Genomic DNA, 22,207 nt, shown 5'->3' with positions numbered 1-22,207 from the left:
TGCGAATGCTTCTGCATCATTGCCCACCCGATCCCAATCTCACCCACTGATCCACTGCTTACATGGAGCTGCCTGCCTCATTTTTCACTCTCAAGATGCCTTCTCAGTTTGGTGGGTGCTTTTCATTCCCTCTGTCCTCCAACATTGACACACTGAAGAAATTTTTAGGGATCCAATAAACCCCTAAATTTAAATCCCTAAATAATAAATTTATTTATTTATTAAATAAATAAATGGCATGCCAGAACATCTCCTCTAAAGTAAAGGACGACTAGCTGCATTTTGTATCCCCTACCACTAAGAAGGGTGGTAATTGGCAGAACTCTTTAGATTTTGGAGGCAGCATATCCCACACATGGGAATATTGCTCCAAACCATTTATTAGGTGACCTGAAAGGCTATCAGTTTTGAGTGGGGTTCAAAGCAAGAGAGAGCTCTACGGCATGTCCAGGCTATGACTGAAGCTGTCCTGCCATTAAAGCCACATGACACACAAAAATGCAATGAATCCAAAGGTATCTACGGTGGATTAGAATATTGTAGAGAGTCTCTAGAAAGCCCCAGTAGGAGAGATGTAATACAGACTCAGGGTTCTGGAGCAAAACTCTGCCTACTGTGAAAGAGAATGACTCATCATTTGAAAAATGGGCTATAGGGCTTGAGCACAGACCCAGCACTGACTATGGGACATCGAGTGACTATTCATCCAGAGCTACTCATCTTGACTGGGTGTTATCAGATCCACTGAGTCATAAGATTGGGAGGGCACAGTAGCAATCCATTGTACAATGGGAACATGGCATATTTGGGATTAGGCCTGAGCAGATCCAAAAGACACATGCTAATTACATCAACTGGTGGTCCAGACTGTCTATGTCCTTTACTCCTGTGCTTTTCCCTCAACTCATATCTATGGCTTCATGGGAAAGTTTCGAAGATCAACTGACAGGAACAAAAACTCAGGTCTGATTTTGAACACTTCCTGGATATTTGATATTAAGGTATTATTGCTATTTTCAAGTGTAATAATAATGTTGTCATTATTTTTCAAAAGCATTTCTTATCTTTTAGTGATACATACTAAAATATTTACAGTGAAATTATATAATGTATGCAACTTGTTTAAAATATCATGAGGGGGGAAATAGGTGGGACAGAAATGGCCATGGTTAAGCCTGAGTTAGGGGTAAATGGGAGTTCATATACTATTCTATTTACTTAGGTGTATATTCTAAATTCTCTGTAAATCAAAGTTAAAAACAGCAACCCAGTCTGGTCCAGAGATGGGTCAGCATGATACACTGGGGTTAGCTGTAAATGGGCTGCTGCTGTATTACAGCCTTACTCAGGCGTGGCCCTAAAGGACACCACGTAGGGAAATCTTTCCCGGGCTTGAGCCTTGAGCATCACACCTAATCGTTTACTTTGTATGGCAGAAGTGGCCTGAGGTCGAGTATACATGGAGTTCTGGACAGTAGTGGTGAATGGCTTGGCTGGTTGATCAGGGGCCTGAGGGCAGCTTTGTTGCTGGAATTTTCAGGAAAGTGGGTGATGGGGAACTTGCTTGAAGATTAAGAAAGCTGGGGGAGGGTTTGCCTCGACAAAGAGGCACAGCATTACCTTCCTCTTTGGCTGCAGTGTTAATGGAAAGCCTCAACACCAGCCGACTTCCAGGGAATTTAAAGGGCCAGGACCCCGCCCCCTTCATCTTTCTCTTTTCCCCCTTTTGGAAGCCAGATATTAAAGACTAAGACGTTCAAAAACAACTGCAGATCAGGGGAATATTAGAACATGACCACATATACCCAGAGTAGGGTTCAGAAAAGACCTAGAAGACCTTAAGATTACATCTCAGGCTGACCCTCAGCACAGACAGCCTACAATAATTAAAAAAACAAAACCAAAAAATAATTACAAAAAACAGCAAACTCTGGGGCAGGGAGAGAATCTGATTTCCAGAGTTACAACACTATAGATTCAATGACCAGTTTCTAACAACAACAACAACAAAAAATCAAAAACATACAAAGAAACAGGAAAGTATGCCTTGTTCAAAGGAAAAAATTAAATCAACAGAAACTGTCCTTGAAAAAGACCTGATTGCAGACATTCTAGACAAAGCCTTTAGAACAACTGTCTTAAAGATGCTCACAGAACTAAAAGAACACGTGGAGAAACTCAAGAAAACGATGTACCAAAAAATATAAATACCAATAAAGAGACAGAAAACGTATAAAGAAACTAAAAAGAAATGTTGGACCTGAAAAGGACACTAACTGAAATGAAAAATTCACTATCAAAGGGATTCAAAAGCAGATTTGAGGAGGCAGAATAGAGAATCAGTGAACTTGCAGATAGAAAAATAGAAATGATCGAGTCTGAGGAACAGAAGGGAAAAAAGATTGAAGAAAAGTAAAGACAGCTTAAGGAAGCTGTGGGACACCAGAAAGTAAACAACACACATTGTGGGAGTCCTAGAAGGAGGAGAGACAAAAAGGGGCAGAGAGAATATCTGAAAAAATAACAGCTGAAAACTCCCCAAATTTGATGAAATACATGACTATAAACATCCAAGAAGTTCAATGAACTATAAGATGAACTCAAAGAGACTCATGTTACATGTTATAATCAAACATTTGAAAGACAAAGAGAGCATCTTGAAAGTAGCAAGAGAGAAGTGACTTGTCACATACAAGGGATCCTCAATAAGGTTAACAGCAGATTTCTCATCAGAAATTATGGAAGCCAGAAGGCAGTGGGCCAATATATTCAAAGTGCTAAAAGGAAAAACTGTTAACCAAGAATCCTATATCCACTAAAACTGTCCTACAAAAGTGAGGGAGAAATTAATACATTTCTTGATAAACAAAAGCTGAGGGTATTTGTTACCACTAAACTTGCCCTGCAATGCTCAAGGGAGTCCTGCAACGTGAAATGAAAGGACACTAGACAGTAACTCCAAGACACATGCAGAAATAAAGATCTCAACAAAGGAAATACATGGACAATCATAAAAGTTTTCTACATGATTTAAGAGACTAATATTATACATTTAAAGGAAAAAAAACTATTAAAGGTAAAAATAAAAGCTAGTATTATTAAAACCTAGTATTATATAAAGCTGATTATTATAAAAGCTAGTATAGTAACTTAGGTTTGTAACTTCATGTCTTGTTTTCTACATAATTTAAGAGACTAATGCATTAGTTGGTATTTCTGGGCACACAATGTATAAAGATGTAATATTCTGACATCAACAACCAAAGGGGTGGGGATGGAGATGTAAAGAAACAAGAGTTTTGTATGTTATTGAAGTTAAGCTGGTATAAATTCAAATTAGAGTGTTATAATTTTTGGTTGTTAAATGTCATCCCTATGGTAACCACAAAGAAAATAGCTATAGAATATACCCAAAAGGAAACGAGAAAGGAATTTAAACATTTCACTACAAAAATTGACTAAATAACAAAAGAAGACAGTAATGCAGGAGATGAGGGACAAAAGAGATACATGGCATATAGGAAAAGAATAGCAAAGTGACAGAAATTCCTCCTTATCAGTAATTACTTTAAATGTACATGGATTAAACTCTCCAGTCAAAAGACAGAGATTGGCAGAATAGGTAAAAACACATGATCCAACTAGATGCTGTCTACAAGAGACTCACTTTAGATCCAAAGACTCAGATAGACTGAAAGTGAAAAGATGAAAAAAGATATTCTATGCAAATAGTAACCAGAAGAGAACAGGGACTTCCCTGGTGGCACAGTGGTTAGGGATCCACCTGCCAATGAAGGGGACACATGTTCGAGCCCTGGTCCGGGAAGATCCCACATGCTGCGTAGCAACTAAGCCCATGCACCACAGCTACTGAGCCTGCGCTCTAGAGACTCTGAGCCACAACTACTGAGCCCGCGCACCAAAACTACTGAAGCCTGCACACCTAGAGCCCATGCTCCGCAACAAGAGACGCCACCGCAATGAGAAGCCCGCGCACCACAACGAAGAGTAGCCCCCGCTCTCTGCAACTAGAGAAAGCCCATGGGCAGCAACAAAGACACAATGCAGCCAAAAATAAAAATAAATAAATAAATTTATTAAAAAAAAAAAAAAGAAGAGAACAGAAGTGGCTATACTAATATCAGACAAAGTAGACTTTAAATCAAAAAAGGTTACAAGGGGCTTCCCTGATGGTGCAGTGGTTAAGAATCTGCCTGCCAATTCAGGAGACACGGGTTCGAGCCCTAGTCCAGGAAGACCCCACATGCCATGGAGCAACTAAGCCCGTGCGCCACAACTACTGAGCCTGCACCCTAGCACCTGCAAGCCACCACTACTGAGCCCATGTGCCACAACTACGGAAGCCCACACGCCTAGAGCCCATGCTCCGCAACAAGAGAAGCCACCGCAATAAGAAGCCCATGCACCGCAACAAAGAGTAGCCCCCGCTCAACGCAACTAGAGAAAGCCCGCACACAGCAACGAAGACCCAACGCAGCCAAAAATAAATAAATAAATAAATGAATTTATTAAAAAAAAAGATTACAAGAAACAAGGAAGGACATTATATATTAAAAAAAGATTCAACAGAGCAAGAAGATACAATAAGTATAAACATTTACACACCTAATGGCAGACCATCAAAATAATGAAGCAGCTTCCCTGGTGGCGCAGTGGTTAAGAATCCACCTGCCGGGGCTTCCCTGGTGGCGCAGTGGTTGAGAATCTGCCTGCTAATGCAGGGGACACGGGTTCGAGCCCTGGTCTGGGAAGATCCCACATGCCACGGAGCAACTAGGCCCGTGAGCCACAACTACTGAGCCTGAGCATCTGGAACCTGTGCTCTGCAACAAGAGAGGCCGCGATAGTGAGAGGCTTGTGCACCGCGATGAAGAGTGGCCCCCACTCGCCGCAACTAGAGAAAGCCCTCGCACAGAAACGAAGACCCAACACAGCCAAAAATAAGTTAATTAATTAAATAAGTTAAAAAAAAAAAAAAAGAATCCACCTGCCAATGCAGGGGACATGGGTTCAAGCCCTGGTCGAGGAAGATCCCACATGCTGCGAAGCAACTAAGTCTGTGCGCCACAACTACTGAAGCCCACATGCCTAGAGCCCATGCTCCACAACAAGAGAAGCCACCGCAATGACAAGCCTGTGCACCGTGACGAAGAGTAGCCCCCGCTTGCTGCAACTAGAGAAAGCCCGCGCACAGCAACGAAGACCCAATGCAGCCAAAAATAAATTAATTAATTAAAAAAAAATAATGAAGCAAAAATTGACAGATTTGAAGGGATAAATAGACAGTTCTACAATAATAGTTGGAAACTGCAATACCCATTTATCATAATAGAACAACCAGACAAAAGATAAGTGAGGAAAAGAGGACTTAACCCAATAGAACAACTAGATCTGATAGACACATATAGAACACTCTACCAAACAACAGCAGCATACACATTCTTGTCGAGTGCACATGAGACATTTCTCAGACCATATGTTAGGCAATAAATTAAGTCTCAGTAGATTTGAAAAGACAGATATCATACAACATATACTCTCCAACCAAAATAGGGTAGACTTAGAAATCAGTAACAGAAAGAAAACTGGAAAATTCACTAAATTGTAGAAACTAGGCAACACACTTTTTTTTCCAGAATACCAAAGAGTTTATTCAAAAAGTCACCTAATAAAAGCACAGTTTTGCAAGTTTGTCTAAAACTTGATAATTCTGAACAAAAATAAAATGTCTGATCACTCCAAAATAGGAAAAGACAATCTTGTGCAAATAGACATCAAATTCTAGGCACTATGAAAACTGGCTAAATGTATGCTCCCAGCAAGAGAAGTGTCACCATCCTAAGTCCCCTTAGTCACCAAATGCAGGATTAAGAGGCCAGAGTCAGGCTTCCCTTTCTAAGCCACTCTGTTACTCTCTAGGAAACTCTGGATCTCAGCCTAATCTCCAGCTCTGCCTGGACCTTGATAGGGAAGGAGGGAGGGACAATAGAAGAGAAGAGGAAAGGGGTGTGACGTCTTTCTTAGGAAAGAAAAAAAGGCACGGTGATGAGCTAGAAAATGAGGAAAGCAAGGATCAACTATCATTCACCCTGAATTCACCCATTCACCCTGAGAGTCTAACCTCCTTATTTTGTAGGTGAGAAAACAGACCTAGAAAAATAATGTGGTTTGCTCAAAATCATATGGTTACTACATGCAGTAGTGCTTTCTGTAAGATCAACTTGCCTCTCAACTTGGTTGGAAAATTAAAAAACCAAACCTGTCCCAAATCTTCAAGCAACAGATTTTTAAATAACCAATGAACCAAAGAAGAAATCACAAAGAAAATTAGAAAATACTTAGAGACAAATGAAAATGAAAACACAACATACCAAAACTTATGGGACACCACAAAAGCAATGCTAAGGAGGAATTTTAGAGCTATAAACACTTACATAAAACAAGAAAGATCTTAGATCAATAACCTAACTTTAGGACTTAAGGAACTAGAAAAAGAACAAACTAAACCTAAAGCTACCAGAAAGAAGGAAGGAAATAATAAAGATTAGAGCACAGATTAACAAAGTAGAGAACAGAAAAACAGTAGAGAAAATTAATAAACCCAAAAGTTGGTTCTTTGAAAAGATCAACAAAATTGACAAACCTTTAGCTACATCAACTAAGAAAAAACAGAGAAGACTCAAAAGACTAAAATCAGAAATGAAAGTGGGGATATTACTACTGATTCTACAGAAATAAAAAGGATTATAAGTGAATACCAGGAACTGTACACTAACACACTGGATAACCTAGATAAAATGGACAAATTCCTAGAAACACTAAGCCTACCAAGACTAAATCATGAAAAAACAGAAAATCTGACTTGACTTATAACTAGTAAAGGGACTGAATCAATAATAAAACAAAAATTTCCCAACAAAGAAAAGCCCTGAACCCATGGCTTCACTGGTGAGTTCTACTAAACATTTAAAGAATTAATACCAATCCTCAAAATTTTCACAAAAAACTGAAAAGGAGGGAACACTTCTTATCTCATTCAAGAGGCCAGCATTACCCTGATATAAAACCAGACAAAGACACTACAAGAAAACTACACCCCTTATGAATACTGATCCAAAAATGCTCACAAAATACTAGCAAGCTGAATTCAGCAGCATATTGAAAGGATAGTTCACCATGACCAAGTGAGATCTATTCCTGGAATGCAAGGATGGTTCAACATACAAAAATTAATCAATGTAATACACCACATTAGCAGAATGAAAGGGGAAAAAAATCACATGATCATTTCAACTGATGCAGAAAAATTTTTGAAAAAATTCAGCACCTTTCATGATTAAAAAAACACTAAAAAACTAGAATAAAAGGAAACTATTTCAACATAATGAAAATCATAGATGAAAACCCACAGCAAACATCACACTCAGTGGTGAAAGACTTAAAGCTTTTCCTCTAAGATCAGGAATAAGGCAAGAATGCCTGCTTTCACCATTTCTAGTCACCACAGTACTGGAAGTTCTAATCAGAGCAATTAGGCAAGAAAAAGAAATAAAAGGCATCCAAACTGGAAAGGAAGAAGCAAAATTATTACTGTTTGCAGGTGATATGATCTTATATATAGAAAACCCTAAAGATTTCACACTCACAAAAAACCTGTCAGAACTAACAAGTGAATTCAGCTAAGTAGTACATAAAGTCAACACACAAAAATCAGATGCACTTCTATATGCTAAAAATGAACAATCTGAAAAGGAAATTATGAAAATCCCATTTATAATAGCATCAAAAAGAATAAAATACTTGAGAGTTAACCAAGGAGATCAAAGACTTGTACAATACAAAGTACAAAACATTGCTGAAAAAAATGAAAGAAGACAAATAAATGGAAACACATTAGACGTTCATGGATTAGAAGACTTAATATTGTTAAAATGTCAATACTACCCAAATCAATACACAGATTCAATGAAATCTCTATCAAAATCCCAAGGATGTTTTTTTGTTACAGAAATAGTAAAACCCATCCCAAAATTCATTATGGAATCTCAAGGAACAAACAGCCAAAAACAACAGCCAAAACACTCTTGAAAAAGAACAAAGCTGGAGGATTCACAATTCCTAATTTCAAAGCTTATAAGAAAGCTACAATAATAAGAACACCGTAGTACTGGCATAAAGATGGACATAGAAATCAATGGACTAGAACAGAAAGCCCAGAAATAAACTCTCATACATACGGTCAATTGATTTTTGACAACAGTGTCAAGACCATTCAATAGAGAAAGGACAGTCTTTTCAATAAGCAATGCTAGGAAAACTGGATATCTTCACACAAAAGAATGAAGTTGGACCCTTTTGTAATACTATATACAAAAAATTAACTCAAAATTAATTAAAGACCTAAATGCAAGACCTAAAACAATAAAACTCTTAGGAGAAAATACAGGGCCAACACTTCACAACATTGGATTTGGCAGTGATTTCACTGTATTTGGCAATGATTTCTTGGATATGACACCAAAGGCACAGGCCACAAAATAAAAATAGACAAATTGAACTTCATGAAAATTAAAAATTGTGCATCAAAAGACACTACCAACAGAGTAAAAATGCAACCCACAGAACAAGAGAAAATATTTGCAAATCATGTATCTGATAAGGGATTAATAACCAGGATATATAGAGAATTACTAAAACTCAACACCAACAAAACAATCGATTAAAAATGGGCTTGAATATGGGACTTCCCTGGTGGTACAGCGGTTAAGATTACGCATGCCAATGCAAGGGACACAGGTTTGATCCCTGGTCTGGGAAGATCCCAAATGCTGCAGAGCAACTAAACTTGTGCGCCACGACTACTGAGCCTGCTCTCTAGAGCCCATGCACCACAACTACTGAAGCCTGCACGCTCTAGGGCCCATGTGCCACAACTACTGAGCCCACGTGCTGCAACTACTGAAGCCCTCACACCTAGAGCCTGTGCTCTGCAACAAGAGAAGCCACCACAATGAGAAGCCTATGCACTGCAATGAAGAGTAGCCCCCACTTGCTGCTACTCGAGAAAGCCCATGCACAGCAATGAAGACCCAGACACAGGCAAAAAAAAAGAATAAAATACCTAGGAATAAACCTACCTAAGGAGGCAAAAGAACTATACTCAGAAAACTATTAGATACTGATGAAAGAAATTAAAATGACACAAACAGACGGAGAGATATACCATGTTCTTGGATTGGAGGAATCAATATTGTCAAAATGACTATACTACCCAAAGCAATCTATAAATTCAATGCAATCCCTATCAAATTACCAACAGCATTTTTCACAGAATTAGAACAAAAACCTTTACAATTTGTATGGAAACACAAAAGACCATGAATAGTCAAAGCAATTTTGAGAAAGAAAAATGGAGCTGGAGGAATCAGGTTCCCTGACTTCAGACTATACTCCAAAGCCACAGTCATCAAAATAGTATGGTACTGGAACAAAAACAAATACAGATCAATGGAACAGAATAGAAAATCCAGAGATAAACCCACGCACCTATGGTCATCTAATCTAGGACAAAGGAGGCAAGAATACACAATGGAGAAAAGACAGTCTCTTCAATAAATGGTACTGGGAAAAATGGACAGCTACATGTAAAAGAATGAAATTAGAACACACCCTAACACCATACACAAAAATAAACTCAAAATGGATTAAAGACCTAAATGTAAGGCCAGATACTATAAAACTCTTAGAGGAAAACATAGACAGAACACTCTTTGACACAAATCACAGCAAGATCTTTTTGATCCACCTCCTAGAGTAATGAAAATAAAAACAAAAATAGGGCTTCCCTGGTGGTGCAGCAGTTGAGAATCTGCCTGCCAATGCAGGGGACACGGGTTCGAGCCCTGGTCTGGGAAGATCCCACACGCCACGGAGCAACTAGGCCCGTGAGCCACAATTACTGAGCCTGCGCGTCTGGAGCCTGTGCTCCGCAACAAGAGAGGCCGCGACAGTGAGAGGCCCGCGCACCGCGATGAAGAGTGGCCCCCGCTTGCCCCAACTAGAGAAAGCCCTCACACAGAAACGAAGACCCAACACAGCCAAAAATATATAAATAAATAAAATTAAAAAAAAAAAAAACAAAAAAACAAAAATAAACAAATGGGACCTAATTAAACTTAGAAGCTTTTGCACAGCAAAGGAAACCATAAACAAAACAAAGACAACCCTCAGAATGGGAGAAAATATTTGCAAATGAAGCAACTGCCAAGGGATTAATCTCCAAAATATACAAACAGTTTATGCAGCTCAATATCAAAAAAAGCAAACAACCCAATCAAAAAATGGGTGGGACATCTAAACAGACATTTCTCCAAAGAAAATATACAGATGGTTAAAAAGCACATGAAAAGGTGCTCAACATCACTAACTATTATAGAAATATAAATCAAAACTATAATGAGGTATCACCTCACGCTGGTCAGAATGGCCATCATAAAAAAATCTACAAACAATAAATGCTGGAGAGGGTGCAGAGAAAAGGGAACCCTCCTACACTGTTAGTGGGAATGTAAACTGGTACAGCCACTATGAAGAACAGTACGGAGATTCCTTAAAAAACTAAAAATAGAGCTACCATATGATCCAGCAATCCCACTCCTGGGCATATATCCAGAGAAAACCATAATTCGAAAATATACGTGCACCCAATGTTCAATGCAGCTCTATTTACAATAGCCAGGACATGGAAGCAACCTAAATGTCCATTAACAGAGGAATGGATAAAGAAGTTGTGGTACATATATACAATGGAATATTACTCAGGCATTAAAAAGGACAAAATAATGCTATTTGCAGCAACATGGATGGACCTAGAGACTGTCATACTGAGTGAAGTAAGTCAGAAAGAGAAAGACAAATATCATATGACATCATTTATAAGTGGAATCTAAAAAAGATTACAAATGAACTTATCTACAAAACAGAAATAGAGTTACAGATATAGGAAATAAACTTATGGTTACTGGGGGGTAAGGGGAGAGGGATAAAGTGGGAGATTGGGATTGACATATACACACTACTATATATAAAATAGATAACTAATAAGGACCTACTGTATAGCATGGGGAACTCTACTAATACTCTGTAATGGCCTATATGGGAAAAGAATCTACAAAAGAGTGGATATATGTACATGTATAACAGATTCATTTTGTTGTACACCTGAAACTAACACAACATTGTAAATCAACTATACCCCAGTAAAATTTTTTTTTAAAATGGGCCTGAATAGATATTTCTCCAAAGAAGATACACAAATGGCAAATAAGCATATGAAAAGACACTCAACATCACTAATAATCAGGGAAATGCAAATCAGAACCACAGTGAGCTATCACCTCACACCCATCGGGATGGCTACACTCAAAAACAAAAAACAAAAACCACACACTGAAAAACCAGAAAATAGCGTTGGTGAGGATGTAGATAAATGGGAATCCTCGAGCACTGGTGGTGGGAATGAAAAAATGACACAGGCACTGTGGAAGACAGTATGGTGATTCCTCAAAAAATTAAAAATAGAACTACTATAAGATCTAGCAATTCCACTTCTGGGTATAAACCCCAAAGAACTGAAAGCAGGGTCTCAAAGAGATATTTGTATGACCATGTTCAGAGCAGCATTATTCAGAACAGCTAACACCAGGAAGCAACCCAAGAGTTCACCAACTGATGAATGGAAAAGCAAAATGTGGTATGTACCTACAATGGAATATTATTCAGACTATAAGGAAGGAAATTCTGACATAGGCTACAACATGGATGAACCCTGAGGACATTATGCTAAGTGAAATAAGCCAGTTGCAAAAAGACAAACACTGCATGATTTCACTTATATGAGGTACTTACAGTAGTCAAAATTATAGAGACAAGGGACTTCCCTGGCAGTCCAGTGGTTAAGACTTCACCTTCCAATGCAGGGGGTGCAGGTTTGATCCCTGGTCGGGGAGCTGAGATCCCATATGCCTCTCAGCCAAATAACCAAGACATAACACAGAAGCAATATTGTAAAAAACTCAATAAAGACTTTAAAAATGGTCCACATCAAAAAAAATCTTAAATGAAGAAAAAAAATTATAGGGACTTCCCTGGTGGTGCAGTGGTTAAGAATCCGCCTGCCAATGCAAGGGACATGGGTTCGAGCCCTGGTCCGGGAAGATCCCACATGCCGCGGAGCAACTAAGCCCATGCACTACAACTACTGAGCCTGCGCTCTAGAGCTGGCGAGCCACAACTACTGAAGCCTGTGCGCCACAACTACTGAAGCCCACACGCCTAGGGCCCATGCTCCATAACGAGAAAGCCACCGCAATGAGAAGCCCAAGCACCGCAACAAGGAGTAGCCCCCGCTCGCCGCAACTAGAGAAAGCCTGCGTGCAGCAACAAAGACCCAACACAGCCAAAAGTAAATAAATAAATTAATTAAATTAAATAAATGGTCAGAATGGTAACTTTAAAAAACAAAATTACAGAGACAGAAAGTAGAATGGTGGTTGCCAGGGGCTGGGGCAAGGCAGGGAATGGGAAGTTATTGTTTCATGGGCATAGAGTTTCAGTTTTACAAGATGAAAAGAGTTATGGAGATGGATGGTGACGATGTTTGTACAAGATTATGAACGTATTTAATACCACTGAACTGTATGCTTAAAAATGGTTAAGAGGGTAAATTTTATGTTATGTGTAGTTTACCATAATTTTTAAAAATTGGGGAAAAACCCAACGGTCAAGAACATGAAAGACAGGAAAAGTTCAAAGAACTGTGCCAAATGAAAATTCTGAAAATGAGACATGACAATGACATGTAACATGACTTCCTAGACAGGATCCTAGACCAAAGAGAAAGGGACACTGTGGGACAGCAGGTGAAACCTGCATGCCATCTGTGAAGTGGAGGTTAACGCTACATCATTGCTGATTTCCTGGCTTAGGGGGTTGTGTGCTGGTTATGTAGGCGAGTGTCCCTGTTTTGGAGACGTGCACACTGGAGTGTTTTGCGGTAATGAAAAAACATATCTGCAACTCACTCTCCAGATGTTCAGAAAAAGACTAGAGAGGTAATGAAGCAAACACAGTAATATATTAACAACTGGGGAGTCAGGGTGAAGGGCACAGAGGAGCTCATCATACACACCTGGAGGCATCTTGATGAACGGCTCAAGGACCTGTACTTCGGCCTGGTGCATGGCCCGCTCCTTCTCTGCAAGGGCCTGTGCACGGGCCTGAATGATATGTCTCTCCAACATTTCAACTTCATCCAGCCGCTGCTTATAGAGCTCCCGAATCTGGCAGGTGGTGATCAGATGTACAGAAATATGGTGAGATCACACAGCTTTACTGAATCCCACCCCAGCATCAGGGCTTCCCATGAAGCACAGAACAGTCACAGAACTGCAGAGACCATCTGGTCTAACCAGACAGATCTGAACTCTGAGACCCACAGAAGGAAATGGCTTAAAGCTTTCACAGTAAAGTCAATTACAGAGCCAAGTCTGAAATCCCGTCTCCTGACTACTGGCTTCACAGTAAAGAGAGCTGCCACCTAAACTGTGAAATACCAAATATGAGTTAACACACCACCTGTGGCAGACAAAGGGTTGTGTCACCCAGACCCCCTTCAAGGAAGGACTTGCTACCTGGCTGCAGGGAACATAGTGAGCTGAGAGCCTCCAGCTGTCAGCCCCTTCAGAGTTGATCTCAGCTGCTTGAAAGCACACAGTTGAGACTCCTTGAAGGGAGATGTGGGCAGTATGGCCTGTTTAGCAGTCAGCCTCAGCAGAGAGGACTCAAGTCAGCTGCTTTCCTCCTTATACAGATAAGGAAGCAGAGTTGCTGTTAGAGCCTAGGCATGCTTCCTAAAATCTGGGCATGAATGCCTCGATAAGATTGTGGTTTGTGGGCTTCCCTGGTGGCGCAGTGGTTGAGAATCTGCCTGCCAATGCAGGGGACAAGGGTTCGAGCCCTGGTCTGGGAAGATCCCACATGCCGCGGAGCAACTAGGCCCGTGAGCCACAACTACTGAGCCTGCGCGTCTGGAGCCTGTGCTCCGCAACAAGAGAGGCCGCGATAATGAGAGGCCCGCGCGCCGCGATGAAGAGTGGCCCCCACTTGCTGCAACTAGAGAAAGCTCTCGCACAGAAACGAAGACCCAACACAGCCATAAATAAATAAATAAATAAATAAAAATAAAAACCCAAAGTTTAAAAAAAAAAGATTGTGGTTTGTGGCACAAGGGCAGGCACCCCAAAGCGGACGTGACGTTATCATCTCCGGGGAACAACTATTCAGCTTTCTGCCTCGTCGTTTCATTTATATATGTAATATATAATGTGTGTATGCGTGTAGGGAAATAAAGATAGGTGCTGGAGATATATGCCGTTATGTGTGTAGAATGTGTCTATTCACCTAGGCGCGTGTGTAGAGTGTCCTCCCACTAGAATGTCAGATATACGGCGGCATGGATTTGGTCTGCTCTTTTCCAGCTGCATCCCCAGTGCCCGGCACCCAACAGGGGCTGACTCTTGTCGAGTGGCTGAGTCGCGCCCTGGGTCGCCCGCACGGCCGCAGACGCGGTGACGCCGCCGCGCCTCGGGTGAGCACGGGGAGAAGCGCGCGGGACGCTGGGGCCGTGTTACCTGCTGTAGCTGGTCCACGAACTCCTCGTGCCAAGCATCCTCGCTGCCGCGGGCCTTGATCAAACTCTCACTCACCTCCTCGCCAATCACCTCGGCGGTATACAAGTTGCGAAAGACGCCGGTGAGCAAGTAAGAGATGTCTTGGGTGCGCAGCGAGGTGGGGCGCAGGCGCAGCAGGTGCGGCTCGGGGAGCGGCCGGAGCGTGAGCGGCGAGACGCGGCGGGGCCGACCACCGAAGCCGTGGTAGAAAGACTCGGAGTAGGCGAGGGAGGACTGGCTGGGGCTGCGGATCCGGGTCGGACGCGGGGTTGGCGTCCACGTCGCCCCAGCGAAGGCGTAGGACCCAGACTCTGCGGACTGCCGCTCTCCTCGTCCAGTCTCCATGGCAACTGAGACGCCGCTCCCTGCCGCGCTTCCACTTCCGGCCCGCCTCTTCCGCTTTGCGTCTGTTAAAGGCTGCTGTCGAGTCGTCATCTTCGTGAACGTTCGCACGGCTGTGTTGACTTTACTGAGAGGAGCTTAGTGTGCGGACCGATAGAGAAAGAGTTAATTGGTACAGCCAGGCCCGTCTCATAGCAAAAGCTTCTTCCTATTTACTTTCACCTGCCCATTCTCTAATTTGTTCAGCATTTATTAATTCGTTCATTTAATATTTATTGTATAAAGATTGTTTCAGGTCTGTGCTAGCAGCTGGAGATACCAAAGGAAGATGCAGCTTCCGCCCTTTCGGAGCTCACAACCGTGTGTGTGTGTGTGTGTGTGTGTGTGTGTGACCAGAGTGTTGAGCAAGGCGAGAACAGGAAAACAACTGCAGTTTAGTGGGCTACGGTCAAGGTGGAGAAACTGTTTGTTGTCATGGAACCACAAAGGACAGGAACTTAACCAGTCTACAGAGAAAGCGAGTACAGTGGGTTTTTGGCAGAAGTGAAGACCAAGCAGAGGTTTAGAAGAATGAATAGACTCACCGTCATTAGCCATCAAGGAAGTGGAAATTAAAACTACAGTGCAATACCACTACACGCTTAGTAGAATGTCAAGAAGTTGAATGAACGAACAAACGGGTGAACGAACCACGTGAGCGCGGGTGAGGATGTAGAGCAACTTCTCATGTATCGCAACAGGAACACAAACCAGTATAGCAGCTTTGAAAAACAGTTTGGCAGTTTCTTAAAAAAGTAACACAGGACTTCCCTCGTGGCGCAGTGGTTAAGAATCCGCCTGCCAATCCAGGGGACACGGGTTCAAGCCCTGGTCCGGGAAGATCCCACATGCCGCGGAGCAACTAAGCCCGTGCGCCACAACTACTGAGCCTGCGCTCTAGAGCCCACGAGCTACTACTGAAGCCCGCGCGCCTAGAGCCCGTGCTCTGCAACAAGAGAAGCCACCGCAATGAGAACCCCGGGCACCTCAACAAAGAGTAGCCCCCGCTCACCGCAACGAAGTACCCGACGCAGCCAAAAATAAATAAATAAATTTATTTAAAAAAAAAAAAAAGTAACACATACATCAGTCCCACAACTAGGTGTTATTCCAAGTGAAATGAGAACGTTTGTGCCTACAAAGACCTGTATGAGCAGCTTTATTCATAATCTCCAAAAACTGGAAAAAACCCAAATGTCCTTCCTACTGATAAAAAGATAAATAAATCGTGGTACATCTATATACAGCATACTCTCAGCAATAAAGATGAAACAGACTAGTGATACACACGACAGCATAGATGAATGTCAAATGCATTATGCTGGATAAAAGAAACCATTCTCAAAGGGCTATGTATACATAATGAATGCTTCCATTTAGAGGATATCCGTTTATAGAAAATGCAAAGCAGAAAACACAACAGTGGTTATCAGGAGCTGGTGATGCGAGCTAGTGTTGGCTCCAAAGGAGCATGAGGGAATTTCTTGGGGTGATGGAACTGTTCTACATCTTGATTGTGGTGGTGGTCACAAAACTGTATGGATTTGTCGAAACTCACAGAACTGTACACCATAAAGGGTGAATTTCACTGTATATAAATTATACTTCCATTTTTTAAGTGAAAAAAAAAAAAGAATGAGTAGGAGTAAGCCAGGGGAGAAAGAAAAAGGGCACTCCATGCAGAGGGACCCCATTGTGCTAAAGCTGGGAAATGGGAGGAAATGAAAGAAGTTCAGGGGTGGAACTCAGGGAGTTGAGGAAACTTCTAGGCAAGGGCCAGATCATAAATGGGTTTGTAGGCAACCTTAAGGAATTTAAACTTCATTCTGAGGACAGTAGGAGGGCCATCAAGGGTCTGAAGCTGGGTGTGTGGTGGCCAGCTGTATGTTCTACTGAGATCACTCTTGTTGCTGTGAGACAGCAGACTGGGGGGAGGCAAGAGGCATCAGGGAGCTCAATTGGGAAACTCCCGCAGGGGTTAGGAAAGAGGTGAAGGGCGCTGGGATTCAAGTGAGAGGAACTGATTGGAGATGGAGCTAAAAGGTAGAATTGACAAGACTCGCTGATGGGTAATGGGAGTGAGAGAGAAAAGGGGCCAAGAATGACTGCCACATATCCTGTGTGTGGGATCAGGTGGGTGATGAGATCATCCACTGAGATGGGGAGAGGCCTGCACTTGTCCAAGGCAGCAGCTTGACATCACAGTGACTGCCATCCTTGCCAGAGCGTGGCTTCTGCTCACAGGTGGTACAACCATCCTCTTTTTACTGCCGGGGTGAGTCTGTGTGCCCTACAGCCTCAAACCCACTTCCTGAGATGAGGTCCAGGATGCTTGCCTGCAGACCTGGGCCACTTCCGCTTCTCGTGGTTGGGCCTGGTTCCCTCATCTCTAGTTCCCGGTATCTCTTCCATCCTCAGGGCTGGGAAGCCAGGGCCCCTGTTCTGGATTGTGTACTTGAGAGGATCCCACTCTGACTCTCCTCAAGCCACACCCTCTCCAGAGTGAGGAGGCCACAAGGTCAATGTGACATGCCCTGTGCCTGCCCAGACATTGTGAGCCCATTGACAGGACCTGTGCAGGCCACTTCTTTAAGGGCTTCCTCGCATTGCTGACCAGCGTGTGCACTAATGGGTAGCGTGGGTGGGGGCGGAGGGGGAGGGAGCTTGGGCAAGTGGGCTGGTTTGTCCAATTGCTCACGTGCATGTGAGCCCCCCCACCCCACCACCACCAAGGGGCAGGAAGGAGTTAGTAGAACAGTCTGGGGGCCTCCATTGCTCTAGAGTTAGGACGGGGCCTGCCCAAACCAGGTGGTCTTGTGCAGGCTCCCTGGCCCCCTTCCCTACCCTAGGGAACGACAGGACAATGGGTTCTCACCATCACCTCTGGCCTCTCCATCCTGCCTCCAAACAGCCTCAGAGAAGGACACAGAGAGTCTGGCCCAGCCTGGGAGAGGCCTCCCCTTTTTCTGTGACCCTCCCACCTTCTGGCTTCAGCTCCCCCGGCTCTGTCCAGGCCAAGGTCTTCAGCAAAGCTCCAGTTCCCCCTCTGTGCTCATGTTCCTTGACTTTTCAGCGGTATCTGCTGCTGCCTGTTCCCTCTTAATGACACACTCCCCACCCCGCTCCCCGCTTTCCTCTGTGCTTCCCCACCTCCACCATCGTCTCCCTCTTCTCCTGGTATCTCTCTGCCTGATAAGCTGGCTTCATCCCTGATTCCGCTGTGCCCAGCAACCACTTTCTGTTTGCTCTGTGACTAACTGAATAAATGAATGGTTCCAACCGGGCACCAGTAACAAAGGGCCCCAGTCCCCTCACCTATGAGGACTTTGTCAGCATAAAGGGAATTTCCTGAGCTGCCTTCTTCATTTTATAACCTGCTCTGCCGACCAGAATTTGTGTTTTGTTTATCTCTGGGTTCCCACACACATTTTTGGCCTTTTAAAGTTTTTTACTTTTAAAGTCAGAAAGAGAAAGACAAATACCATATGATATCACTTGTATGTGGAATCTAAAATATGACACAAATGAACTTATCTACGAAACAGAAACAGACTCACAGGCATAGAGAACAGACCTGTGGTTGCCAAGGGCAGGGGTAGGAGAGGGATGGATTGGGAGTTAGGGGGTTAGCAGATGCAAACTATTATGTATAGAATGGATAAACAGGGACTTCCCTGGTGGCGCAGTGGTTAAGACTCTGCGCTCCCAATGCAGGGGGCCCGGGTTCGATCCCTGGTCAGGGAACTGGATCCCACATGCATGCTGCAACTGAGAGTTCGCGTGCCACAACAAAGGAGCCTGAGAGCCGCAAATAAGGAGCCCGCCTGCCGCAACTAAGACCCGGTGCAACCAAATAAAAAAATAATAATAAATAAATATTAAAAAAAAAGAATGGGTAAACAACAAGGTCCTACTATATAGCACAGAGAACTATATTCAATATCCTGTGATAAACCATAATGGAAAAGAATACACAAAAGAATGTATATACGCACATAACTGAATCAATTTGCTGTACAGCAGAAATTAACATAACATTGTAAATCAACTATACTTCAATAGAAATTTTTTTTTTACTTTTAAATTTCAAAAGTTATACATCATTATGGTAAAAAATTCAAATAATACATAAAAAATAAAAAGTATCTTCCCCTCAATCTCTTTCCTTGGATTATTTCTATATCCTTCTAGCTATTGTTTCTGCCTGTACAAATACAAATATCTACAAAGTTTTTTTTAATTTTTAAAAAGCGCCAGTGGTATTATAGTATGCATTATATATATCATCCTACAACTTGCTTTTTTTTCACAGCAACTCAAAGAGGACTGATTTTGTTTTTTGTTTTGTTTTTGTTTTTGTTTAACAGATGCAGGAGAACCCAGTGTAATGGAAATACCATAAGTTATTTAACCAGGTCCCTGCTAATGAACTTCAACTTGTATAATGTTTCTGTACAAAATACACAGATGATATAGAATTAAAATTGCTTGGCCAAAGCATATGTACATTTAAATATTTGAGATATTGCCAAATTACCTCCCAGAAAGATTATCCCAGAGTAGACTCCCACTAGCACTGTGTGAGGGCTTATGGACATTTTCAACATGCTTTGAAACATATCCCAAATTTTAGCCCAAGCCCACATCTCCCTCTAAAACTCCAGACTTGTACATCCATCCTGTATCAATACTTGACATCTCACCTTGGCTGTCTGAAGGCACCTCAAACATAATGTGTCCACAACAGAGCTCCCGCTCTTCCTTAGCTTTCCCCATTTCAGCTTCTGGGAACCCCTGCTTCCAGTGGTCCAGGCCAAAAACCTAGAGTCACCTCTGGCTCTTCTCTTTCTTTCACAGCCCCCACTGGTCAATCCTGCTGGCTCTCCCGTCAAAATGTATCCAGAATCTTCCCACTTCTCATGACCTCCACTCCCACCACCAGGGTCTGACCCACCGTCCACTCTCACCTGAATTATTACAAAAGCCCCTTCCTTGGACTCCCTGCTTCAGCCCTGTCCCTCCATGATACCCCCCACTTCCAGCAACCAGAGTGATTCTTTTAAAACAAGAGCAGGGAATTCCCTGGTGGTCCAGTGATTAGGAATTCTGCGCTTCCACTGCAGGGGGCCCGATCCATTCCTGATCGGGGGAACTAAGATCCCACAAGCCATGCGGCACGGCCAAAAAAAATAAAAATAAAAAAATAACCAAAAAAGGAATCTAAAAACATGGTACAAATGGACTTATTTACAAAACAGAAATAGAATCACAGATGTAAAAAACAAACTTATATAAAAAACCAAAACAAAACAAAACAAACTTATGGTTACCAGGGGGGAAAGGCGGGGAGAGGGATAAATTGGGAGATTGGGATTAACATATATACACTACTATATATAAAATAGATAACTAATAAGGACCTACTGTATAGCACAGGGAACTCTGCTCAATACTCTGTAATGACCTATATGGGAAAAGAATCTAAAAAAGAGTGGATACATGTATATGTATAACTGATTCACTGTGTTGTACGCCTGAAACGAACACAACATTGTAAATCAACTATACTCCAATAAAAAATTTTTTTAAATAAAAATAAATTAAAAATAAAAAAACAACCCATGAGTCAGATCATGTCCCTCCTTGACTTGAAGCCTTTCAAGGGCTCCCCATTTCCCCCAGAGTCAACGTGGAAGCCCTTAGAAGGCCCAGCAGGACTTGGGCCCCATTTCTTCTCTGGCCTCTCTCATTCCCCTCTCCCTCGCTCGGCTCCCTCTGCTGCAGCTACACCTCACTGACCCGAGCTCATCTAGGTTTGCTTTTCTGGGGGAGGGATTGGGCAGGGCTGGCTCTGAAGCACAGCTGGAAAGTTGGCATTCTTGGGTTGCTCCTCCGCCCTCCCCAGGCCTCTAGAGAGGGTAGGGGTGGAGGGGTGAAGGGAAGTGACTGAAGGTGGGCACCAGCCCTGACACTATGTCTCACCTGTCTCCAGTCATCCCAGGAACCCCCTCCCCACACCCCCCCTCACACACACATCGGAGACAGGATGGTCAGCCGGGGGTGGGGAGACGCCTGAACACCCCCCCCCCATAAGATAACTCGTCTCTGGGCACGCGTGGCCCCTCTGTGCCTGCTGAAAGCCCGCTGAGTCACCAGGATCTCAGGGAATCCTGCAGAGGTAACTTACTGAGAGCTGGGTTTTAGGAGGGTAATCTAGGCATCTGGCCAGGGATGGGCCCACAGAGGGCCCTGGCTGTTTAAGGGCAGAGGGAGCAGAATCCAGCAACTGCGGTTCAGTGCAAAGCCTTTGCTAGGCCCTCCCCGCCCCTCAACACACAGGCGCAGTCACACACACCACACAGGCTTACACACAGCAGAAGTAATTAAGCAGACGACCTCCCAGCCTGTGAGAGGGAGGGAGGGGCAGGCGGGAGGAGAGGAGAGTCCTGGGGAGCCGCTGACCCACAGGTCAGAGCAGCAGCCTGGTTTCTCTGAGCAGGGCGTGGCCCAGCCCTCTTTTCTGGCAGAACCTGGCTGCATGTGCCAACTCTGAGTCAGCTGTGCCCGTCCCGCCCAGCAACCCCAGGCTCAGGAGGAGGCCTCAGCTCCTCTGCCTGGGCTAGAGGCCAGAAGAGGGCCTGCGTGTGACAGGTTTGGTGTGTGCAAAGGAAGAGCCAGGCTGTAGCCCCCACCAGGGGCATCAGATAATGCCGTGGTTTCGGGCTTGGGGCTCAGAGCTGGGAGGTGATGTGAACAAACAGGAATGATGCTTAAGATGAAGCCGAGTCAATTGCTGGTGTCAGAGTTTCATTGTGTCTCTGCCTGGGAAGAGGAGCAGGACTTGAGGAGGCTTAACTTGCTGAGTAGAGGGGCCTGCAGGCCCCCGGGGATGTCAGAGGTCCCAGGACTACCCCCAAGGCCAGAGGAGGCCCCCAGAGGGCAGGCCTGGAGGCAGGCATCCCGGCCTGGGAGAGAGAGTGAGGACACAGAAAGGACCCCTCATCCTCCCTGTCCCCAGGCTGGGGCTCCAAAGGGAGGCCTTGTGTGGACTTGTTCATCCTTGAGCAGAAGGGAAA

The 22,207-nt window shown here is 43.4% G+C and overlaps 1 protein-coding gene across 1 annotated transcript in view; it reads right to left on the bottom strand.

The window, feature by feature from the left end:
- Positions 1–22,207, bottom strand: part of DLEC1 (DLEC1 cilia and flagella associated protein) — a 99,786-nt gene that overhangs the window by 76,600 nt on the left and 979 nt on the right. Inside the window, exons 2-3 of the mRNA XM_036867671.1 lie at positions 14,712–15,229; positions 13,211–13,361 (exon numbers count right to left, since the gene is read on the bottom strand). Of these exons, the coding sequence (XP_036723566.1) occupies positions 13,211–13,361; positions 14,712–15,229 (669 nt within the window). The remainder of the gene's footprint in view (positions 1–13,210; positions 13,362–14,711; positions 15,230–22,207) is intronic.

This window comes from Balaenoptera musculus, chromosome 11, assembly GCF_009873245.2.
Source record: "Balaenoptera musculus isolate JJ_BM4_2016_0621 chromosome 11, mBalMus1.pri.v3, whole genome shotgun sequence".
Lineage (NCBI taxonomy): Eukaryota > Metazoa > Chordata > Mammalia > Artiodactyla > Balaenopteridae > Balaenoptera > Balaenoptera musculus.
This window is presented reverse-complemented; position numbering and strand designations above follow the sequence as displayed.